The sequence below is a fragment of the Cnephaeus nilssonii genome (assembly GCF_951640355.1).
Source record: "Cnephaeus nilssonii genome assembly, chromosome: 1".
Classification (NCBI taxonomy): Eukaryota; Metazoa; Chordata; class Mammalia; order Chiroptera; family Vespertilionidae; genus Cnephaeus; species Cnephaeus nilssonii.
Window position 1 is genome coordinate 65,023,908 of NC_137072.1, and position 24,211 is coordinate 65,048,118.

The following is a 24,211-nucleotide window of genomic DNA, read 5'->3' on the forward strand; positions in this document are numbered from 1 at the left end:
TCTTCATTTTTAAAGCCTCAGTAAAATTTAGTTTTGTTTACACCTAGATTTAAGTACCTTGTATAGAGAAACAGAAGGCACAGCTCCTTTTTTCAGCATTCTTCTTAAGCCATATGACTCAAAGTCACTTTCGAGAAAATGTTTGGAACATAGCATAGCACTTGGTCCTGGATCCAAATCTTTTTGCTTCTGGGGTCCACGCGATTAACAGCCCTGATCCATTTTGAGCGCAGTATGGTATCAGTTGGAAATCTACAGCAATCATATTAAAGTTCTATTAACATGAAAATGTTATAGTAATGATACAGCAGATATAAACCCATTTATTATTTAACTGCTTTATATAAACATTAAGTCCAGTTAAAGTTTAATTTACTTAATCTGATTTCATTTTCAAAATTATTTCATATTTCTGAATCCAGAAATTCAATAGTGATCCTGTCCCAATTTGTATGGGGGCAATCCTTATATTAAATATCCCACCACATTTTTGCCTTTACTGCCTACACTGAACAGAATCAGCTCAGATTTAATGTGTTTTCCTTTTCTGGCAATTTCCCCCCCCATGACGATTTTAAACCAGGTCCACAAATTCTTTGGTACTCTTCCTTCCAAGAGGTGAAGCCTAATTCCCCTCCCCTTGAGTGTGGGCTGGAGTTAAGTGATTTGCTTCTAAGGAATACAAAAAGAGCAGAAGTGACAGTGGGCAATGAAATTGGATCATAAAAGGCATTGAGGCTTCCTCCTTACTCTATTGAATGGTTTTTCTCCAAGTGGAAGTTATCTGCCATGTCATAAGCAGCCCTATGAGCTCCGCTTGGCAAGAAACCCCAGGCCTCCAGCCAAAGGACCTGTGAGTGAGCCTTGTTGAAAAAAGCCCCTCAGCCTCAGTCAAGCCTTATTCAGTCTTTCCTTTTTATAATATATTTTCATTAATTTCAGAGAGGAAGGGAGAGGGATAGAAACATCAGTGATGAGAATCATCAGTAAGCTGCCTCCTGCACGCCCCTCATTAGGATCTAGCCTGAAACCCCTGCATGTGCCCTGACTAGAAATAGAACCTCCACTTCCTGGTTCATGGGTCAATGCTCAACCACTGGGCCACACTGCCGGGCAAGCCTTCAATCAGGATACCCTGTAACACCCAGCTAATCCACTCCTGAATTTTTAAAAAATCTTTATTGTTGAGAGTATTGCAGATGTCCCCTTTTTCGTTTTACCCCCCAATGCCTTCTCCGCCCCATTTCTGCCCTACTCCAGGCATTCACCCAGTGTCTGTGTCCATAGATAATGCATATATGCATATAAGATTTTTGGTTAATCTCTTCCTACCCCACTCTGAGATTCCTCAGTCTGTTCATGCCTCTAATTTTACTTTATTCATCAGTTTATTTTGTTCATTAGATTCCTTGTTCATTTACTTTTAGATACAATTGTTGATAGATATGTACTTATTCCCATTTTATTGTTTATTTATTCTTCCCCCCCCCCCCCCCCCCCCCCCCCGCTTCTTCCTCGTCTTAAAGAATACCCTTAGCCTGACAGGTGTGGCTCGGTGGTTGTGCGACCCATAAATAAGGTTCCAGTTGGATTCCCAGTCAGGGCACATGCCCAGGTTGCAAGCTAGATCCCCAGAGGGGGGACATGCAGGAGGAAGCTGATCAATGATTCTCTCTCATCACTGATATTTCTCTCCCTCTCCCTTCCTTTCTGAAATCAATAAAAATATGTATTTTTTTAAAAAAGTGCTTTGTCAATGGCTTAACTCTACATCTCAACATTACCTTAATAGTTTATTATTTTTTAAATCCCCATTGGAGGATATTGTTTATTGATTTTTAGAGAGGAGGGGGGAGGGACGTAGAAGTAGGGAGAGAGGTAGAAGGGGGGAGAGAGGGACAGAGAGAAACATCCATGTAAGAGAGAAACATCCATCAAAACTTCAGTCTGTTGATTTGCCTCCCCCTTGCGCCCCAACTGGGGATCCAATCGCAACGTGGGTAAGTGCCCTGACCGGATGGAACCCACCACCTTTTTGGTGTACCAGACACCGCTCCAAAAAACTGAGCCACCCCGCCAGGATTAGTTTACCTCTTTTTAAAGTATACATCTGTCTCTGAGGACGTTTTACCCACGTTTCTACTTCCCAATGTGCCTTGAACATTGATTGTAATCCTGGGCCATAGATGTGGGTTCAATTTAGATTGGTCTGAAGATCTGCCCTCCTCTTGGGCCAAAGGAAACTTCCTCGCCATGACCGGATTCAGGCAGAATCCGTCCGGCCTTGTAGCGCTCGGCGACGGCTACTGAACAACTTGTAATGACCGGCCCTGCTGGTGAAAACTGACCTGGACTCACGCCCATGAGCAACCCACACACTAAATGGAAGCGCACGCCTTCCACAGCTCTTTCAAATTCCCCTCCCTTCCCGTCTCCTCACGTTCAATAAACCAAAAAAGGAAGCACAATTCCTTTCAAGTAACTGTCGCGAAAAGCCATAGGCAAGCAGTAGGCGTTGAGGAAGTATCAGCAATTTGGAGGTAGTCACTGAGCGGGAAAAAACGAACCATTTTAACCCTCCCAGTTCCCGGGTTTCCTTCCCCCAGTCCCACGTTACTCAGGTCAAGCACGTCACGTGGACGGCGCCACACTCAGCCCCACCCCCTTACCCCCCCCCCCCCTCCGGCCTACGGCCCGCCTGGCAGTGCCAGGAGTTAAGACAGCTCCGAGGCTGCTCTCACGCACTGATGGAAAGAGTAGCCGTGCTTGCGGCTCTGCAGGGTGTCCCGGGTGCTGCAACCCACAGCGGCGCAACTTCGGGCCATCTTCTTGGAAAGTGGGGTCCCACTTCCGGCGCCCCCCGGAACAGCATGAACCACGAGAAACTTAGCTCCACCCGCTGAGGGTCCGCGACCTTTATTTGTCGGGAAGGCGGGCTTTTAAGGCGCAGGACTCTTATCCTTCCTTCCTGTGGGCGCTACGCTAGACGCCGTGACCAATCACAGGCTGCGTGGTGTCTCGGCAGCCAATCGGAAAGGTCAAGGGCACGAAGAGGAGCACTTGATCGCCCCGCCCTCTCGGTTCGAGGGTGGTTGGGGCGTTGGGTTGTAAAGGGCCTGTTTTTCTGTTGTTCTCGCCCGCGGTGGCTAAATCCAGTGCCATCGCGCTCTTGGTGAGGCTGACCCTGAGAATGAGAAGCGGAGGGGCAAAACCAGCGTTACGGAGAAGCCAGGGGCGCTGGGTCTCCGGCTGAAAAGAAATGGAAGCTATGGTGGGAAGAAGGGAGAGGAATAAACGCGTGTGCCCTAGAAATAGTGAAGACACATTGGGCCCAAAATAAGTTATTTAGAGAGGCATTTCATTTTTCATATTTTTTGCGTTGTAACTGGTTACTTCCCTGAGGCGGAGATAATGTAGGAGCTGTTGGTACGTTTGGGCGTCGGTATGTGACCCCGGAGGATCTGGAATGATTTGTGAGAATGCGTCGACTTTTCATTCAACGGACGCTTTTTCTGCAACACCCTTTGGAACAATGCGGGGATTAAGGAAATTAGGTAAGTTTTTTTTTTCAGTAGTACTGGGAGGGGCAATGAAATGATGTTGTTTAAGGTGTGGGGACATCCTATCCATGAGCTTTCAGGAGCGAGAAGATCTTCGGACGATGTCTGTTTACGGTGTGAGATTTCAATCTTCATAGAAGAAACAAAATGGGACCAATATTAGGGTATGGTTTGAGTCTTTGAAGAGATCCTTAGCATATGAAGTAGTTTCTTTCTCTCCCGCTTAATAGAAATGGTTGTAACTTTTTCATTTCCTTCTCTAGCTCGAAAGAAGGATTACATTTCCAAGCAAGATTGCTTTTCCCCCATTTATACTTTGTCCAGATTCCAGACAGAAAGACTCAGCTCAAGGTATTATTTATTCACATCTACTTCCAGTTATGTTTTTATCCTATTTGAGTGAAATCAACAGCTGTTGTTTACATAGCTTTCTTAAAAGTCACATTTGGGGAAAATTGATCCTTGGGGAATGAGCTTGCTTGGCTATGAGATGTGCAAAGGGTAGGACCTGGAGTTCAATCACATTCGGTTGTTTTGTTAGAAACTTTTCACCAGTTAAAACCTGAATGAGGCTAAGTAGAAATAAATAACAGTTTACAGTTGTTTTTAAGGAAAAAGTTGGTTGCCTTATTATTTTACATAACAGTTATATTGAGATATGTAATTCATATACCATACAGTTAACCCACAAAAAAATGTACAATTCAGTAGGTTTTAGTGTTAGTATATTTATGAGTTGTGCAACCATCACCACATTTGGGAACATTTTCATCACGACTCCCTCCCGAAATTCATTCTCCTTAACAGCCCTTACATTTTCTCTCCCCGCAGCCCCTGGTAACTATTACTCTTTTTGTCTGTGTAGATTTGCCTATTCTAGGCACTTCGTATAAATGGAATCAAACTAATATATGGTCCTTGTGATTGACTTCTGGCTTCTTTCACTTAGAATGTTTAAGGTTCATCCATGTTGTATTATATATAGGTACTTCATTTTTATTTTATTTTATTGCCAAAAGATCTTCTGTTGTATATGCCACATTTATTTATCCATCCATCAGTTGGTGGACATTTAGGTTGTTTCTACTGCAGGGGGGCTATTATGAATAATGCTGCTGTGAACATTAGCATACAAGTAAGTTTGTGTGTAGACCTGTTTTTCTCTTGAGTCTATACCTAAGGGTGGAATTGCTGGGTCATACACTTAACTCTTTTTTTTAAATATGTTTTTATTGATTTTAGAAAGAGGAAGGGAGAAAGAGAAACATTGGTTGCCTCCTGCATGCTCCCTGTGGGGTATTGAGCCCAAAAACTGGGCATGTGCCCTGCAACCTTTTGGTGCATGGGGTGACACTCAACCAACTGGGCCTCACCAGCCAGGGCCAAGTATGCTAACTCTTATGTTGAGCCTCTTGAGGAAAAACCAAACTGTTTTTCCAAAGGGACTGCACTATTTTGCATTAACAATGGATGAGGGTTCAAGTTGCTCCACATTCTCATAGGCGTGAAGTGGTACCTCATAGTGGTGGTTGCCCTGTTTTTAAGGACTCAAAGTTTGTAAAGAATCTGCTAGAAGGTGCTTCTTGAGTACAGAGACTATTTCCAAGGTGAATTTGTCTTTTCAGTCCCTGGCACACAAATAGATTTATGTGTTTCTGCTCTGTCATATGTGTTCCTGAAAAACCCTTATGTTCAGAAAAGGGCATTTGAAAGGAGTAGGGCTTGTGGGAAAAAATAGGGTTGATTACTCAAAACCTATGCAATTTGATAATCTTGAAAATAAGCAGTGATTAGCTGGGGGGAAATACTCGTATGCCCTCCCACCCCATTAACAGTTACAGGTAACTGTAAATGGAGACTGTCATAGGGAAATTAAAAGAACAAGGCTGGTGGGTGCTAGATTTTACAGATGGAAGTGGAGCTCTAGGCGAATGGGCTGCTGTTAAAATAGGGTCAGAAGACAACCTAGGGGGAGGGACCCCTAGATACAGGTACTCAGTTTTCTTTTCTTTTTTTTATTTATTTCATTTTTCTTAAGATAGAGTTGAAAGTACCCATGCTGCCACCAGCTGGTTGGCTCAGTGATTGTCAACCCATGAATCAGAAGGTCACAGTTCACTCCATATTGGTGCTGCCATTTCAGCATCAGAGTTCAGAAAAAAAAAAAAAAAAGACTTTTTTTCTTTTCTGCTTAATTGGATTCCAGACATTAGGTTCTCCTAGGAAAGATGAAACAATGTGGCTCTCACATTCTGATGCATTCTTCTTCTTACAAATGAGTTACTGAAAATTGCTAGATTGCAGAACAGATTTACTTAAATGTTGTAGACTGCTTAAATGAAAATAACCAACTCCAGCCATAGGTATTATTAGTGTACTTCTGGATAGAGAAGTGTGTACACGCTTATAAATGGAATTTTTTTTTTTTTAGTTGAGTTGCATCAATTTATCTTCACATTTATCACTTTTACATGCTTTTTTGTTGCTACTTTTTTTAACTTAAAAACTATATATTTTTATTGATTTCAGAGGAAGGGAGAGGAGAGAGAAACATCAATGATGAGAAAGAATCATTGATCAGGGGAATTGAACTGTGACTTCCTGGTTCATAGGTTGATGCTCAACCATTGAACCATGCCAGCCAGGCTTGTTGCTATTTTTTACTGTTTTACTGGTAACATTAGGTTCTCATTTTGATCGTTTGATTAAATGTTTGCTTCCTTCAATAACTTCATATCCGGTGATTAAACCTTTTCACTGCTGTTCACATAATGAACCGCTGTGATTATTGAAAATGTTAATGAGGATATGTAAGCTGTATTAAAGATGTTATTTGAAAAAGGCATTGGCTGTTACACAAAGTAATTTAAAAGAAAACATCTCTTTTCAGGAAGTCCATACTTGGAGATGTTGGAAAAAGGTTCCTGGGTCTTGGAAGATGACTTGAAATATGCAGGGGAAGTAGTGTGCCTTTGTGTCTTATATAGTAAGTATTCCTGTGAGTTAGAAAGGGAGGATTGTCCAAGTTAAAAATGGATTATAAAGACTTTGGTGAAATCTAATTTTCTGTTTTATGGTATAGAATCTCATTAATTGGTCACTTGGGAAAAAATAACAGCTAATTCTGATTGAACAGGTATTGTGCTAAGCGCTTTATTCACACAGACATACAATGATTGTTTTTGAGCAATATTTCTCACAATAACCCTTTGAGAGCAAATAGATTTTTTGCTTTCTAGGACTGGTATCTTTCCTCGTGAAACATCTACCTTTTTATTAGATTCTTAATTAGTTCTACTACAACCTTTATTTTGTTGTCCTGACATAATGAAGTATATTTCTAGTAACTGATTTATATTCTTACTGGGTTTTTCATCCTTTTAGTTCTCTGGGGTGTTTTTTTTTTTTTTTTTTTTTTTTGCTTCAGAAAGCCTTGGGGTATTGAAATTATTGCTGATCAAATATAAAGACAATTCTGAATCTGATTCTTCCCCTAAAAGGTCAGACTTCCAGCTAACTCAGAAGTTGTACATTTGATTTTTTTGGATATGAATTGTGACCGTCTGCATTACTTACGTATTTCTTTGTAACAAATTACCCAAAACTTAGTAGTCTAAAATAACAAACACTTATGATGGAGGGAGCGGGAACATCAGCTTCCAAACTCTTTCACTTGGCATGCCTCAGTTTCTTCATGGCTGCCGATTGAAGCTTTCAGTTATTCTTCATTATATGAATCTCTCCTTAGGCTGCCTGAGTTGTCCTCACACATGACAGCTGGCTTCCCCCAGAGGGAATGATACAAGAGAGAAAGGACAAGGTGGAAGCTTATCTTTCAAAAGTTAATCTTGAAACTGATATAATGTCACTTCTGTCCTATTCTATTGGTCAGCCCAGCTGGCGTGGCCCAGTGGTTGAGCTCCGACCTATGAACCAGGAGGTCACAATTCAATTCCTGATCAGGGCACATGCCCAAGTTCTGGGCTTGATCCCCAGTGTGGGGCATGCAAGAGGCAGCCAATCAATGATTATCTCTCAACATTGATGTTTCTGTCTCTTTCTTCCTCCCCCTTCTTCTCTGAATCAATAAAAATATTTTTTTTTGCTCTGGCCATTTTATCTCAGTGGATAGAAATCTGCCTGCAGACGGAAGAGTCCCAGGTTCAATTCCAGTCAAGGACACGTACCTCGGTTGCAGGCTCCTCCCGGGCCTGGGCCTTGGTAGGGGCTCATGGAGAAGATAACCACTCGATGTGTTTCTCTCACATTGATATTCCTGTCTGTCTTTCCCTCTCCCACTCTCTGAAAACCAATGGAAAAATATCCTAGGGTAAGGATTAAAATTTTAAGAGAGAGCAATGTTTGGATACACATTTTCATATGTCTAATTATTTGACTTGGGGGTCAAATATGAAATCTCTTAATTCAATAATTGAGAGTAAAAGAAAAAGCTTTAAAAAATATAGGTATAGGTTGATGCCTAATCACTGAGCAACACCAGCCAGACATGTGCTCTCTTATTTAAGATGCACATTTTCTTTATGCCTATGTATATAAACTACTTAAGTGATGTTACACTCCTTTGGAAAGTTTCTAGGAAGTTCATAAGAAAGTTCATTTTATAGTCAGAAAAAGCTCTACCTTGATCATATATATTTTTTTGAGCCCGTTGCCCCTCCTAATTACGCCCAGATGGAGGTGGTTAGAGAAGTGTTTGGAACTAGACTGTAGGTAGAAATTGAATATCCCTACCCTTAATATTTTGCTTAGGGTGTAGACTGACTTGGAAAGGTTGAAATTTCTGTTTTAGAGTTTTTCAAGGAATATAGTCCAATTACTTATAGGCATTTACACAAATATTTAATACTAGAGGCCTGATGCACGAAGATTCATGCAAGAATGGGCCTTCCTTCCCCTGGCTGCTGGCACCGCCTTCACTCTGGCTAGAGCCGCCTTTCCGCCTTCCCATGCTGCCCAGAGGCCTGGAGTGGCTGGGGTGGTGCAGAACGCAAGTGTCCTGGCAGCTCAGCGCCTGCGTATGCAAATTAACCTGTCATCTTTGTTGGGTTAATTTGCATAGTCACTCCTGATTGCGGCATCATGAAGGTATGGTCAATTTGCACCTTACTCTTAGTGTAGATAGGATGGGGTAAAGATACAATTATGCATTGGCAGTATTAGAGCAAGTTTTGTTTGGTTATTTGTTTTTTAAAGTGAAAGTGAGTTTATCAGTGAAACAGTTGAGACAGAGAATGGCCTACTCCACAGACACAGTAGCCAAATTAGAGCAGTTTGCTGTTTTCCCCCAAAGCTTGATTTTTATCCAGTATGCTAAGTATACTTTACTTCCCTTTCTACTGCTGCCTCTCTCCCCCCCCCCCCCCACTCCCGTCCAAGTGCTTCTGTCCCTTTTTTTTTTCCCTCTTTTTAAATAAGTTTTTATAGATTTTTTTTCTTTTTCTTTTTTTTTTTTTTTAGAAAGAGAGAGGGAAGCATAGACCAGCTGCCTCCTGTATGTGCCCTGACCAGAAATTGAACTGGTGACTTTTTGATGCTCTGGACTATGCCCAACCAACTGAGCTGCACCGGCCAGGGCTCTGCCCCTCTTAATGAGTAAAATACAGACCTTGCTAAGCAATCAGAATGTTCTGAAGAATTCTCTTAGTGCCTGAGATTTGTAATAATTTCAGTCTTTTCCCTGTGATAACTGCTTGAAAGTTCTTTGTTAGGAGAAACAACCCTCCTCTTTTAAAGTTTTTAAAGTTTTGGTCTTTGGAAATCTTTTCTAATAATAAAAGCATTACATACAAACAGTTTTGAAATATATTAAGATATGATTACCCTTTCTGTACCAGATCTGATTGTGAGAAGAATACTAAGTTTGCATAAGGTAATCTGTACAAAGTAGATAAATGATGTATTAACATTATCTTTGTTAGAGGTTTTTTCCATTCATAAAATTGGAGGTCTTACCTGATCTGCATGAGAAAATTGAAATGTATAGAAATTTGCATGCATTATGTGTTTTTTTTAAAGGGCTAAGCAATACAAACCTGACTAAAGCATAAGTTGAAAGTAAGAAGAAAGTATATATGTCCAATGATTAAACTTTTTTCACTGCTGTTCACATTATGATTTATTGTGATTAATGTATGTGGATGAGGACATAATAGAAAAAGAAAATTGTGAGGCTTATAGATACATAGTTTTTGTACATTGATTTACCTGTAATGTTTTTTCTTTCAGGAATAAAATTGAAGGGTGTTTTTCATAGAAAACATTTATCAGATTTATCTGATCATTGAAGATTTATATAATAAGGTAAGGTTTATAAATTAGTTTTGATAAAACAAAAAAACTTGAGCAAAAAATTGACACTTGAGCATAATTTGGATATTGTACTCAATTAAATTTTCTCCTTATTTCAGCTTTCAAAGATAACATAAATATGATTTCAAAGAAAATATAATTTTCTGAAACAGTAGATTAGATTAAGAATAGGCCATAGGGGAAGGGGGGGGGCAGATTTTTAACCTTAATAGTCATCTTTTCTTAAAAATAATGACAATCCTTCCAACCCCTGAAATTCTTAGAGATCATATGTTTTGGGGTTTAAATTTGCTGAACTACTGGATATTTTATAAGTACTCTTGATATGCCAGTGGGTGATCATTGTATAACTTAAGCTTTGTTCAATAATAATAGATGGGCAGGTAGTTGGAAGCTGGGAATCTCAAATCTAATACCAGGTTAATCTGTAATTAGGCATGTTGTCTAAGAAATACAAAGGGAAAAAATTATTGTGGATACTCAATGTTTTTGTGTTTTCCTTTTTCCTTAGAATCCTTTTGTTGTTGCTGTTCACATTTTCCCCTCTTGATCATAAATCAAAGGAAAAGATGCCTTGATGATCAACCTTTTGGTTGAATAGTGTGATTGTTACCGGACAGGAACTGGACCTGGAGTGGGTCTGCTTCAAGCCAGCCTGTATTATGTGGGCTTTTGGCTTTGTGCAGGAAAGATTTCACAATACGAGTCCAAGTGCTTTTGAGAGTAAAGTACATTTATTAAAGCTAGGGACAGTGAAACAAGGTAGGGCTTAGGATATAAGAAACAATAGGGGAGAGCCTAGGCAGGGCTGCTTTGACTTTCTAGAAATGTTATAGGAAAGAAATGAACCTAGGCAGAGCTACTTTGACTCACTGAGAAGTCAAAGAAAAGGGGGCCTTGGAGGCAGATTTAGGGGGTTTGCTGGAGATGAGCTGCCGTTGCCCATTGCTCCCCTGGATGCAAGTCTTTAGAGTTTAGGACATGCACGCCTGAAATGGAAGAAAGGTGTGGGCATGCTCCCAGAAGAGAGAACATGCGTGCCTCTTTTCCTTTTGTTTTCAGTGTTGATTTAAGTTAATTTTCTGTCTTAAAAGTGGATGTAAACTTCGTTTATGGCCCTTAATGAAAAGATTTATAAAATAAATGCATTCAGAAACAAAACTAAAACAATATTAATGGGATGATGATACTGTTTTACAGGAATAAACATGGTACTAGTTGCTATGGAATAAGTTGTAAATTATCTCCAAACATTCTTCTAGCTCCAGTCAGTAATTCAGAGTCTTGGAACTAGAATTTCTTTGAAAACTAGAATTCCTTTAAAAAGCTTTTTATTTAATCTAAGATTAGGGTTGGCTAGTAGTTAACTAAATTGGATTAAAAATTGTGCACTGCCCTGACCGGTTTAGCTCAGTGGATAGAGCATCGGCCTGCGGACTCTGGGGTGCCAGGTTCGATTCCGGTCAGGGGCATGTACCTTGGTTGTGGGCACATCCCCAGTGGGGAGGGTGCAGGATGCAGCTGATTGATGTTTCTCTCTCATCAATGTTTCTAACTCTATCCTTCTCTCTTCCTTTCTGTAAAAAATCAATAAAATATATTTTTAAAAATTAAAAAAAAAATTGACTGTGCACTAATTCAAGTTTTTCATTTTAGATACAGGTAGTCCTTACTTTGCACTGATCCAACATGTATTTTTTCATAGTTTAAATAACACCAGTCCCCCAACAACATGGTTGAAGTTTCATTAACTGTGAATTATTGCATAACTTTACTGCTAGCTCTTATTCCATAAATAATTATGCAAATAAAAGATGTGCATCATGATCAGTAACCAGTTGCATCACTTCTTCCAAAGTCTGTTGGGATTGGTCACTGAACGTCTATTAGTTCACACACAGACAGTAAAGAATAATTGTGTTTGTTGTCTTCCAGTGATAAACCTATGTGACATTTTATAAAAATGGATAATCAAAAGAGGGAATTGGTCAACAAAGATGTCAGCAGTAAAGAAACAAAAAGTGGTAACACTGGAAGTGAAATTGGATATGGTTAGATTTGAAAATGGTGATAGCAGACAAGATGAGATCTAGGCCTACATGAAGCTACAGTTCATATTTTAAAAGCTGATGAATATAAAAAACAAGGTAAAGTTGCATCAACATTTTTTAAGTTTAAGTTTTACTAGGAACAGAAAGCTACTTATGGTTGAAATGGAACATTTACTTCTACTTTAGATTGAAGACTGTAATCAACAAATCCCTCTCAGTTTCACTAGCATTCATGCCAAAATATCAAAGTGCTACATTGAAATAAATGATAATTATAAGGAGAAAAAAAGAACATTTTACTGCCAGTAAAGGCTGGTTTCATCGCTTCAGAAGTCTGCATGAATTCATTAACCTTAAATTATCTGGTGAAACTGCAAGCTCAGGGAAGGATGCTACTGTGAAATTTGCACCCAAATTCCAAGAATTACAGGTAGTCCTGGCTTTGCACAGTAGTGCAATACTACTGTGCAAAAAAACTGCAGGATTTGGATGGAATGGAAATGGAATTATAGAAGATATAGATGACCATGGGAAGTTGGCACTGCCTCCATTCAAGTAGTAGTTCTGGATATGCAGTCAGAGGAACTTAATGAAATCAAACATGGTTGTAAGTGAGGAAAGTGGTGTCATAAAGGATGAATGTCTCAGATGAAGTGATGCAGATGAAAAACTTCACATTGAAGGAACTCTCAGATTTTTCCGCCATTGAAAGCACAAAGGATAAAATTTCAGAAGCTAACCCAAATTTAGAAAAGAGTATGACAATTTGTCAGGGTGTAGACAAGAGCTCATAAAGAAATAAAACACTGCCCCACTTGTGTAGCTCAGTTTGGACCCAGGCACCAAGAGGTGCCCTGTTCAATTCCTGGTGAGGGCACATGCTCAGGTCAATCCCCAGTAGGGGGCGTGCAGGAGGCAGCCAATCAATGTTGATATTTCTGTCTCATCGATGTTTCCATTTCCCTTCCTCTCTAAAATCAAAACATTTTATTAAAAAAGGAAACACTATAATTTTCAATGTGTCTATTTTAAATATTTTATTTTTTTTACATTTATAACCAACGCCGAGAAAATTTTGTTTGACAAATTTTTAAGCTCAGAATAATCACATATTAAGATTGCTTTATACAGTTGTAGCTTGCATAGTGCAAGTGAGATCTACCTGCATTTAAAATAAGCTAGGGAGACCTGAGTTCGGCATCTTGACCTGTTGCACTCACACTTGGGTGAGGGGGCACGACATCCTAAAATAAATTCGTCAGAATGACACCTTTTCAGGTTACCTTTTTTTAAAAATAATATATTTTACTGATTTTTTACAGAGAGGAAGGAAGAGGGGGAGAGAGTTAGAAACATCGATGAGAGAGAAACATCAATCAGCTGCCTCCTGCACACCCCCTACTGGGGATGTGCCTGCAATCAAGGTACATGCCCTTGACTGGAATCGAACCTGGGACTCTGAGTCTGCAGGCTGACGCTCTATCCACTGAGCCAAACTGGTTAGGGCTCAGGTTACCTTTGAAATAAGAGGAACTCTGTTTCCAGAAGTTTTTGCAATATGTGAAAGCTGTGATGCTTTGGGAAACTGGAATCCTCAAAATGCTGTGGCTCTTCCAGAGAACAAGGTAGATGGAAGCAGGCTTTGGAAAGCAACCATTGAACTCAGTAGAGGAGTATCAATTCAGTATCACTACTTCAAAGGGTGCTTTTTAGAACCAAAGGCTATTGGTGGTCCATGTCAAGTCATAGATCACAAGTGGGAGACTCATCTGCAACCATGACCAATAACCCCTTTAGGAAGTGAAATTATTATTGATGGACAATTCAGAATCCACCATGGTATTGAGACTTCGGATTTGGGATGGCTGATGTGTCAGACTTAAGATTATGTTTGCATTATTCTGAAAAGCCTCCTGTCTCAACCAAAAAGAAATTTTAAAAATCTAGATTTAGATATGACCATGTGTATTTGTTACTTAGGCCATTTATTTTCATTAATGCTATAGATCTCTGTTTTTTAAGTGTATAAACTAGGAAAAGAGCAAAATAAAATAAGTTAGGGAACCTCTAGATGGGTTAGAGTGTCATCCCATACACCAAAAAGGTTGCGGATTTGATTCCCGGTCAGGGCGCATATGGGAGGCAACCGATTGATGTTTCTCTCCCTCTATAAGTTAATAGCAACATATCCTGGGCTGAGGATTAAAAAGTAATAAAATAAGCTAGGGAGTCTATATTTCACCAGATAAGTCTAGAAACAGCTATATTTGAGCCTTACCAGAACCAGTTAATAGCTGGCATTTTTCATATTGCCTTTTCATGCTATTATAAAAAGGCTTTGAAATAATTTATAATACTAAATGTTTCATTTTGACCAAGTATTAATCTATTTGTAGTCCAAGTTCTAACAGAATAGAGTTTGGCAAACTTCCTGAAAAGGACCATATGGTCTCTAGTAACTACTCAGCTTTGCCCCTGTAGCACAGAAATGGCCATAGGTGATACATAAACCATTAAGCATGGTTGTGTTTTGTTGACCTTTTAAGAATAAGGTATTTCTCCAGCAAAAGGGTTTATTCGGGAACAAAGAATTTCAGTTTGGGACATTTGGTATAATAGTGAACTGTGCATAAGTTCAGAGAACAAAGAGGAGCATGGGGTGGAGGAATTCTAAAAGGCTGTTATAAAACAGTCCATTGAAGAAAAGAGTTTGCAGTGTAGTGGCTTTTTATTGGCTGGTTGCTGGGGAGATCCTGCTTCCTATTAGAATAGAGTAAGAAAACATTTCCTGTTGGAGATGGAAAGTACCTCTTCCTGTTTGGGGTGATTGAGATGAGTGGTAGGAATCTAGAGCTCCCTCTACAAGCCCTCAACTCCAATTTAAATGAAGTTTCTGTCTATTCATCTTCATGGTTAAAAACTGGGCACTGAAATTTGAACTTGATGTAATTTTCTCATGTGATGAGCTATTCCTTTGTGTGTGAATCCTCATCAGGATATTTTTAACATTGATTTTTAGAGAGAGTGGGAGGGAGGAAGAGAGAAACATGGATGTGTCTAAACATTAGTTGGTTCCTTCCTGCACACACCCTTGACCCGGAATTGAACGTGTGACTCTGGTGGGTGGGCCAGGACTAACCACTGTGCAACATCAACCAGGGCGAAATATTTTTTTTTTGCTCACAGAAATGTTTTCCACAATATTTTTCTCAACTCACAGGGCCTTACAAAAGTGGGTGGGGATGTGGAAGTTTGTAGTTTGACGTATGTGAGAGTAATATGTAGTTGTACATCTGCTTTAATAGGATTACCTTAGAAACAGAAAGATTATTTTTTTAAATGAGAGGATCTGGCTCCCTTGCCAATTTTATTATAAAGACAGTGATTTTAATACAAAAGAGTAACAAACTGGGAGCACAGGAATCATAATTTCTAAGAACTAACATTTCAAGAGCACTGACTGTACCAATCACTTCTGAGCATTTAGCATACATTAATTACTTCAGTCTGTCCATACAAACCTACTGTTCCTACTTTGTAAACCTCAGAGGAGACTCCATTCGCTCAAGGGCCAAGGGCTGGAGAATGGATGCAGTAGGCTTCCCAAAGCTTAGGTCATGTCCTGTCTCACCCATACCACTTGCCCTGGTATACAGATACACCGTGATTGCCTAAGCGCTTGGGGTGCAGAATGATTCAGTGTGGGCTTTAGAGCCAGGATTGCTTCCAACCCAGTAATCTATTACTATCCCAATTTCCCTCCAGCTCTGTTTTCTCACCTGTAGAGTAACAGTAATAACCACTAATTTTACATATTTCTTCTGTGCACTGTAATGGTTCCAAAACTTCCTTCTAAAGGAACTCGTTTAATGGAGAACACCAGAATCTCCTTCACATGGAAGTATCTATACAGTGCCAAAGCCCTACCTGGCACAGACTAAATGCTCTATAAATTTAATTGAGAAGCCAGTCTGGGATCCCTCTTTGTGGTTCATTGCTAGGTCTTCACAGTGCTGGCACATGGAAGGCATTTAGTCAACCTTAGTGGTGATAACTAAAGTGCAGATATCGCTGAAACTGGTTTGGCTCAGTGGATAGAGCGCGGCCTGTGGACTGAAGGGTCCTGGGTTTGATTCCGGTCAAGGGCGCGTACCTTGGTTGCAGGCACATCCCCAGTGGGGGGCATGCAGGAGGCAGCTAATCGATGTTTCTCTCTCATCGATGTTTCTAGCTCTCTGTCTCTCTCCCCTCCTCTCTGTAAAAAATCAATAAAATCTATATATTTTTAAAAATAAAATAAAGTGCAGATATCCCCAGTCCCCTGGAGAAGAGCATCTGGATCATCAGGAGGCTCCACAGATGGATGCTTCCCAGTCCCATGACATTAAGTACACTGCAGCTACCACTCTTCATTTTTGTCTTGGAAAGCCCCAGGCCTGCTGATCCTTGATGAGATCAGCTGACAGGTTCTAAGCATCCTTCCCCCGACTCTCAGCAACTACCTCAGCTGTTCTGTCGAGTTATGGGGATACTTCACCTCCATGGCATTTTTTAAAAACATTTTATTGATTTTTTTACAGAGAGAAAGGGAAAGGGATAGAGAGCCAGAAACATCGATCAGCTGTCTCCTGCACACCCCCCCACCGGGGATGTGCCCGCAACCCAGGTACATGCCCTTGACTGGAATCGAACCCGGGACCCTTCAGTCCGCAGGCTGATGTTCTATCCACTGAGCCAAACTGGTCAGGGCCACCTCCATGGCATTGATCTTGGTTCTAGACACTTTGAGGAGCCAGTCTTCTCCAGTCCTTCCCCAGGTGATCACTTGTCAAATGCTGCCTTCAGGTCTTAGCTCTTCACCCCTGACTTGCTGGCTGCGTCAGCTTCAAAATCATCTAGGAATCACAGACAGGTCTTGGCTTCGCAGGGAGGCCAGCAGGTCAGTGTGCTCAGGATCTAGCTCCTTCAGCTTGAGCAGCAGGGAGAAGAGGTTGAGGCCACTCAGCACATGCTCCAATTTCCTCATCCATCTGCAGTGGCACAGGAACTTTAGTTAAGCCACTTCACCACTGGAAAGACCGAACTACACCACGTGCAGCAGCGCTAGGACTGGATCCAGGGAAGTGACTGGTGAGCTGGCAGGCGGGCCGGGCCTGGACCCGGACATCCAAACACATCCACCACCCTGGCCTACGGGGTCTGTTTCCCTCTACACATGCCCGCTGAGGGCCCCGCCACCGGAAGTATGCCTGCAAGGATTGTATTAAGTGATACCAAAGAACATAACCACTGCTTGAATCATTGAGTTTTGGGAAAGTTGTTCTAATGAACCCTTTTATCACACCAGTGCACATTTCCAGATAGTATAGTGAGTTCATTGTTTTCTGTTGCCTCAAATGATACTCCCATTTTGAAGTCAGGAATTATTATTGGCACCTCTTAGGTTAACTAGTCCTTGCAGCTAGAAATGAAAATGGAAGGCTTTTTAGAGCACTGGAAATTGGCTACTATAGCTCAAGTAATCTGCTTGGATGGTCTATTTCAGTCGCACAGAAATAAACTTGTTTAAGTTGAACCACAACTATAAGACACTAAAAGGGTATTAAAGTATAGTGAGAGTACAAAAATGCGCTTACTCTCTAGTACTTAAATAGGAGTGTTTGCCATATGGACAAAAAAGGTGGGGGTTCTATGGAAAGTAACTTCACAGGGTAATCTAATCATAAATTCCTAACTTGGCTGTTCTTGGCCAGTAGTCATGCTCCAGGCATTTATCTTCTTTAATAAAGGTTTGTCATTATCTTAAGCCCTGTCCATTGTTTGTGTGCATCTAAGTCAGTGGTTCCCAACCGTTTTTTGGCCATGCCCCACCTAAGCATCTCTAAAATCCTGATGCACCCCCCCCCCCCCCAACCCCGTGACATAAAATTCTTATTCAAAAACAACTATTCACGTGGAGGAAGCCTAAAAGGCCATTAACTTGGTCTAAACAAGCTTCCAAAGAACATGGCATCCATGAAAGAGGAGAAAATGAAAGGACAGTTGAAGTACTAAGGAAAAAAATAAGAAATTGTTGAAAAAATAATATGAAGTGATATGAAAAAATAGCAAAGTTTCAAAACATAATAGAGAACTGAAATGCATAAATATATCACATATATATACTGTATATGAAGCCCCTAGAACCATAAGAAATGCAAAAAATTCACTGTTAATAACATTCTCAAATTGCCCTCCTTAAAAATCAAATTGCCCCCTGTGGGGCTTGTGCCCCAGTTGAACCACTGATCTACATTAACACACCTTATTTTTATTTTTAAATTATGAAATGCTTAACGAGTTTGTGTCATTCTTGGGCAGGAGCCATGCTAATCTTCTCTGTATTGTTACAATTTTTTTGTATATGTGCTGTGGAAGCTAGCACAAGTTAACACACCTTTAAAATAAGCCTTAACCACTGCCCAAGAAAGCATGTAAGCTCATTAACTCTCCTGTTGTCTACCCCCTACCTTGCCTTTTATCTTCATACTAGAGGCCCGATGCACGAAATTTGTGCAAGGGTAGGCCCTCCCAGCCCCAGCTTCGTCTGGAAGGTCGTCCAGATGGTCGTTCTGCTGTTCGGTCTAATTAGCATATTAGCTCTTTATTATATAGGATCCTTAATTTCAAATGCATAAAAAAACAACCCACCTGTAAAACTGTTATTCTCTGGAGCATTGAGATCTTGCTCCCTGGCATATGTCCTCAGTTTTGGCTCAAATAAACTCATAAAAATTTTCTGCATGTCTGCACGTTTCTGACATCAAGAGCTGTATTTTACTTTTTGTTTACAAGAAAGAGAAACATTTCCTATGAAGGCACTTAAGCAGGGCTTTAGGGAAGTGACCTTGACTGATCTGTAATAGGAAGAGAATAGACAGAAGTTGGGAGACCTGGTTGAATCTAGGTTCCAGTACTTTAGCAAGTGATTTTCCTCTGGCTTTACTTTCTCACTGGAAAATAATTTCCCCTAAGCTAGAAACATCCAGGGAACACAATCAGATGCCAGGCTCTCACTGGGAGCAAATGCTAATAGATTTGGAATCGTACCATAGGATACTAACTGGAATACCTTACCCACAATATATCTTTGGAGTAACAAATCAAGTATCTCAACAGCCTTTGGATGTGATCAGATCGTATGGTTTTAAAGTTCTCAAAACGCAATACTGTAGAACCAAGTAAGCAATTTTATGAACCCAGTCACAAATTACTGTTACTGCAATATGGCCCTTGCAGCCCGATTTTCACGTGGTTTGCCTGGTGTTGGCAGTGCCAGCGGGGCTGTGGACACCTCAGGATTAGTGCTACGTGGCCTTCCTGCGAGCCCCGGCCGCTGTTCCACCAGACAGCTACACCCATTAGGACTCTTCTTGTTCGCACATTCGGAGCCACCGCATCACGCCGTGCGCGCCCCCCTCTGAAAGGGACCCTAGCCCCACGGACGCGCGCGAGACGCCGAAGCGAGAACTCCGCTCGCTTCCAAGCGCCTCGCCCGAGCTGCCACCGCTCCCGGAAGTGCCGCTGCGGGTGGCGCGCAGGGGTGGGCGGGGCCAGGCATCGCTCCCGGAAACTCGCTGGCCTGTTGGGCGGGGCTGCGGCTGCCACGTTGAAGCGGAACGTGGAGGTGTCCCTAGGCCGGGAGGAGGGGCGGCGTCGAATGCTGGGAGAGTCTGACGGGCGCCGCGCTAACGCAGGAACCGGTCGTCTAGGGTCCCCGCCAGGTGTGTCTGTCCTTTTCCCTCCTGGCCTTTTCGCCGGCTCTCGGGCCTTGAGGTAAAGCACAGGCCAAAGCTGTGACCCGGCCTCGGTCTCCGCTGGTCCGCGCGCGCCTGCGGCCCGGTCGCCGGCGGCGGCGCGTCCCTGGTCTCGTTTCGGCCCGGCGGGACGACGCCTGGCGTCACGGCGGCTGTGGGGGTCGCGCCGGTTCACCTCCGCCGTTTTCGCTGCTGAGCAGGAGTCCCCCTGAGGCTGGCGACAGGGCGTCCTGCCACCGCCGGTAACCGGGGGCTGAGGTTCGGAGACCTTCCCACCCTGCGCACAAAGAGGTGCGGTCCGCGGGGTGAGCGAAGGAAACAGACCTCAGCGTTACTTTGGCTGACCTGAGTTAGGTTAGGATTTCTGGTTTGTATTTTAACTGTGGCCAGATTGGAAGGCTCGTAGGTTTCCACTGAAGACTCCTGTCATTTAGCCAGGATTGGGTTCTTTTAGGGGCAGTGGTCGCCAGTCGTAGCCTGGACAGCGAAAGAAGTCTCGTTAAGTGTTGTATGTTTTTTGCCAATAAATTATACGATGTTAAATTACAGGGCAGGCGTGAAATAAATCAAAATATTGTCTGGGTTTGTGGGCATTATAAACTTTTCTGTTTGCTCAAGGAACTAATTTTATGTAGTTCTCTCTGAGTTAAAAAAAAATTTTTTTCTCCTAAACTGCCTTCTCTGAGTGTAGAAAACTGAAATGTGATTGTCTTTGTCGGCAACTGTAACTGTATTTAATTGCTAATTAGAGCTTCGTCCCTGTATTATGCTACCCAACGTTTTCTGTGCATACCAGTTGTTCTAGAGTTGGCTAAAAAAAAGTTTACTCGCCTTTTATTAGTGATTCTTCTGTGCTCCTTGTATCTCATTGTCCCTTAATTACAGCTCTGGGGTTTTTAGACTATAAGAGTTGACGTGAGCTTTATATTGGATTTAGTTATACTGTTTAATTTCATATAAGCAGGGTCTTTTCTGAAACTAATAACATAAGACTGTAAAGAGATCTGATCTGTAAACTGTAAAGAGCAGTGATTCTTAACCTTTTGGGATTCCACTCCTTTTTGAGGATCTGATGGAAGCACTGGATTATCTTCCTAGAAAAATGCACACATACATAGGATTTTCTTTAAAAATCTCCTATTAGATGATATTAAATTAATTTTTCATTTTTTTAAAGAAATGTTGTCACTCTTAGGTAGCTTAATTCCAGCTCAAAAAGTTTTTATTTGTTAGACTCCAGATAAATATGATACTATTTAGTTCAGTAATCAGTGCACAGATGCTTCTTTGGTTTTGGTTGCGTGAGATGAGTCTACAACATTGATAATACTAAATAAACCCTGTACTAAACATATGTGCCCATCCATAATGATATATTTTGCCTACAGAAGATGGGTATTTTTACTAAAGGCACTGCTGGCTAGGGATTGTATTCCTGGTTTGGGAGTCCAAGTTTCCAGTTCTGTTACCTCCTCTTTTTACTTTCTGAGGTATGTAGCATTGTAAGATTGGTTGGTTTTTTTTTCTTCGACAAGTAGTGCTGGGTTTTAGTATTGTTTCACAAAATTATCATTTAGAAAATGAGCAGAAAGAGGAAAGTTTCTACTTAATGGCATACTGTTGTTATGGAAAGTTGAATGAAAAAATAAGAGTTCTATTCTGGAACATAAATTTTCTCTTTTTGTTGTTGTTATTCATTCTCGCCCGAGGATATCTTTTCCATTGATTTTTTTAAAAAAATCCTTTCTTTTTCCATTGATTTTTTTTTTGAGAGAGTGAAAGGTAGGGGGAGAGACAGCGAGAGAGAAACATCAAAGCGAGAGAGACACATTGATTGGTTGCCTCCTGCATGTGTCCTGACCAGGGTATCGAGCCTGCAACCGAGGCATGTGCCCTTGACTGGAATTGAATCTGGGACCTTTTATTCTGAGAGCCAACTATCTACTGATCCAAACTGGCTAGCGTAGAACATAAATTTTCTTCAGTAGATGTATTAATGAAGATTCACTGGGTTAAGTATTTTAAATTGTTTACTTTTGTAATAGCCCTCACACTAGTCTCAGCACTCTGTAATACCTCATTTAATTCTCTCAACAACCCAATGGTATCAATACGTGTATGACACTTACTTTACCAACACACACATAGGCAAAGTTACAGGCCTAAAGTCAGAGGTTGGACATGGTGGAGCTGAGATTTAAACTGAGGATAGTGGCTCCAGGCTCTATACTCTTTAACTGCTGTACTATATGATATTATCTTATAGGTGGCATCTATGAACAAGCACTATCCTCACAACTTACTTTTTGTATTTTTAGAATGATTTTATTCTATGTAAAATAGTCTTGAATGAACAATTCTTCATAGTGTGAATTCTAATCCTATCTATAATAATAAAAGCAGATGACCTTCTGGACAAAAGCCAGGGCTGCGAGGGAAGCCCAGTCCCAGGTGCCACAGGGAAGCCAGTGCCAGCAGCTGGGGGGAGGAAGGCCCCTACTCTTGCACGAATTTCATGCATTGGGTCTCTAGTCCTATATAATAAAAGCCTAATATGCAAATGGACCGAACAGCAGAACAACAGGCAGAACGACTGGTCGCTGTGACACGCACTGACCATCAGGGGGCAGACGTTCAACGCCGGAGCCACCCCCAGCCCGCAGGCCCCAGCCCAGCCAAGGCAGATACCAGCGGGGGGCCCCCTGATCGCCCCACCGGTTGCCCCAGAGATCTGCCCCAGAGATTGGCCCTGATCACTGGCTAGGCCTAGGGACCCTACCCGTGCACGAATTTCGTGCACCAGGTCTCTAGTCACATATAATATTGAAAAAAAAACTACACAAAGCTTTTAAAGCAAGTCTCACTTGGAAAGTACACATGGTTTAATCTGAGCCTTCTTTGTATTTTCAAGAATATTAGTTACAGCAGGCGTCCTCAAACTACGGCCCGCGGGCCACATGTGGGTGTTTTTGCCGTTTTGTTTTTTTACTTCAAAATATAAGATATGTGCAGTGTGCATAGGAATTTGTTCATAGTTGTTTTTAAACTATAGTCCGGCCCTCCAACGGTCTGAGGGACAGTGAACTGGCCCCTGTTTAAAAAGTTTGAGGACCCCTGAGTTACAGCCTGGTCAATGTGGCTCAGTGGTTGAGTGTGTTTCCATTAACCAGAAGGTCACGGGTTTGGCACATGCCCTGGTTGTGGGCTCAATCCCCAGTAGCGGGCATGCAGGAGGCAGCTGATCAATGATTCTTATCATTGATGTTTCTATCTCTCTCCCCCTTCCTCTCTCTGAAATCAATAAAAGTAAAAAAGCAAAAAAAAAAGTATTAGTTACAATTAATGAATGATCTTTTTTTTTTTTTAGAAAGTATTTTTTAAAAATATATTTTATTGATTTTTTACAGAGAGGAAGAGAGAGGGATAGAGAGTTAGAAACATCGATCAGCTGCCTCCTGCACACCTCCTACTGGGAATGTGGCTGCAACCAAGGTACATGCCCTTGACCGGAATCAAACCTGGGACCTTTCAGTCCACAGGCCGATGCTCTATCCACTGAGCCAAACCGGTTAGGGCAATGAATGATCAATTTTAAGAGAAGGAAATAGACATGCATTCAGTTGAAGCTGTATTTCAATAGCAATTTTAGTAGTTTTATTAAAAATTGATTTTAGAGAGAGGAAAAGAGAAGAAAAATCAATGCGAGAGAGAAACATTGATCCACCAGCTCCTGGCCAGGGATTGAACCTGCTACTTAGGTAAGTGCCCTGACCTGGTTTCTGCCACCTTTTGGTGTAGGGACCATGTGCCAACCAATTGAGCCACTTAGTAGTTTTGAGAATGATTACAATAGGTAGGTTATGGTACTACTGTTTAGTTAGATTCAAACCACATAATGTAGTTCTACGCCATTTTGTAGTATAGTTTTTTCCCCCCTCAGGTAGTATTGAAGCCTTGTGTTCAGTACACGTTAATAAGTGGAACTGCTTCTGGTGGAACATTGAGTACTAAGACAAAAAAGTAGACTTTTATAAATCCTTTGAATCCCCACTTAACCATTTTATGTTCTTTCGAATTTATCTCTTTCCCTTCCAGTAAATGTTACACATTAACTAGTGTTCATGAATTAGGTAGCCTTTGTTTTACCTTTGCTCTTAGAGAAACTGTATTTCTATTCAGTTGGGTTTTTAGAGAAGTGTATATATATGTGTGTGTGTGTGTGTGTGTGTGTGTGTGTGTGTGTATACACACACACACACACATATATTTATCCATTTTGTTTTCACTTTTAGAAATTATTTACAGGCATTTTATAAAACCCATTTTTCCCCTAACCATACTTTTCTCTATTTTTTTACATAAGAAAAGGTCTTTTAAACAGTTAATTTAAAAAATTAAGTGTTTTACCTGAAATTGAGCTTTTTAGCTTATCAGTCTATTTGAATTTCCCTAAATATGAACATTTAAAACTTGA

The 24,211-nt window shown here is 41.1% G+C and overlaps 1 protein-coding gene across 19 annotated transcripts in view; it reads left to right on the forward strand.

Moving 5' to 3' along the window:
- The first annotated feature begins 3,184 nt into the window (after nt 1–3,184).
- SEC31A (SEC31 homolog A, COPII coat complex component) overlaps nt 3,185–24,211 on the forward strand; it is a 97,984-nt gene continuing 76,957 nt past the window's right edge. For 13 of the 19 annotated variants that reach the window (XM_079777834.1, XM_079777845.1, XM_079777846.1 and 10 more), the window contains exon 1: nt 19,626–19,756. In XM_079777834.1, coding sequence (XP_079633960.1) covers nt 19,641–19,756 — 116 coding nt within the window. In that variant the 5' untranslated portion in view covers nt 19,626–19,640. The other 6 variants (XM_079777837.1, XM_079777838.1, XM_079777852.1 and 3 more) reach the window with 5 other exon arrangements.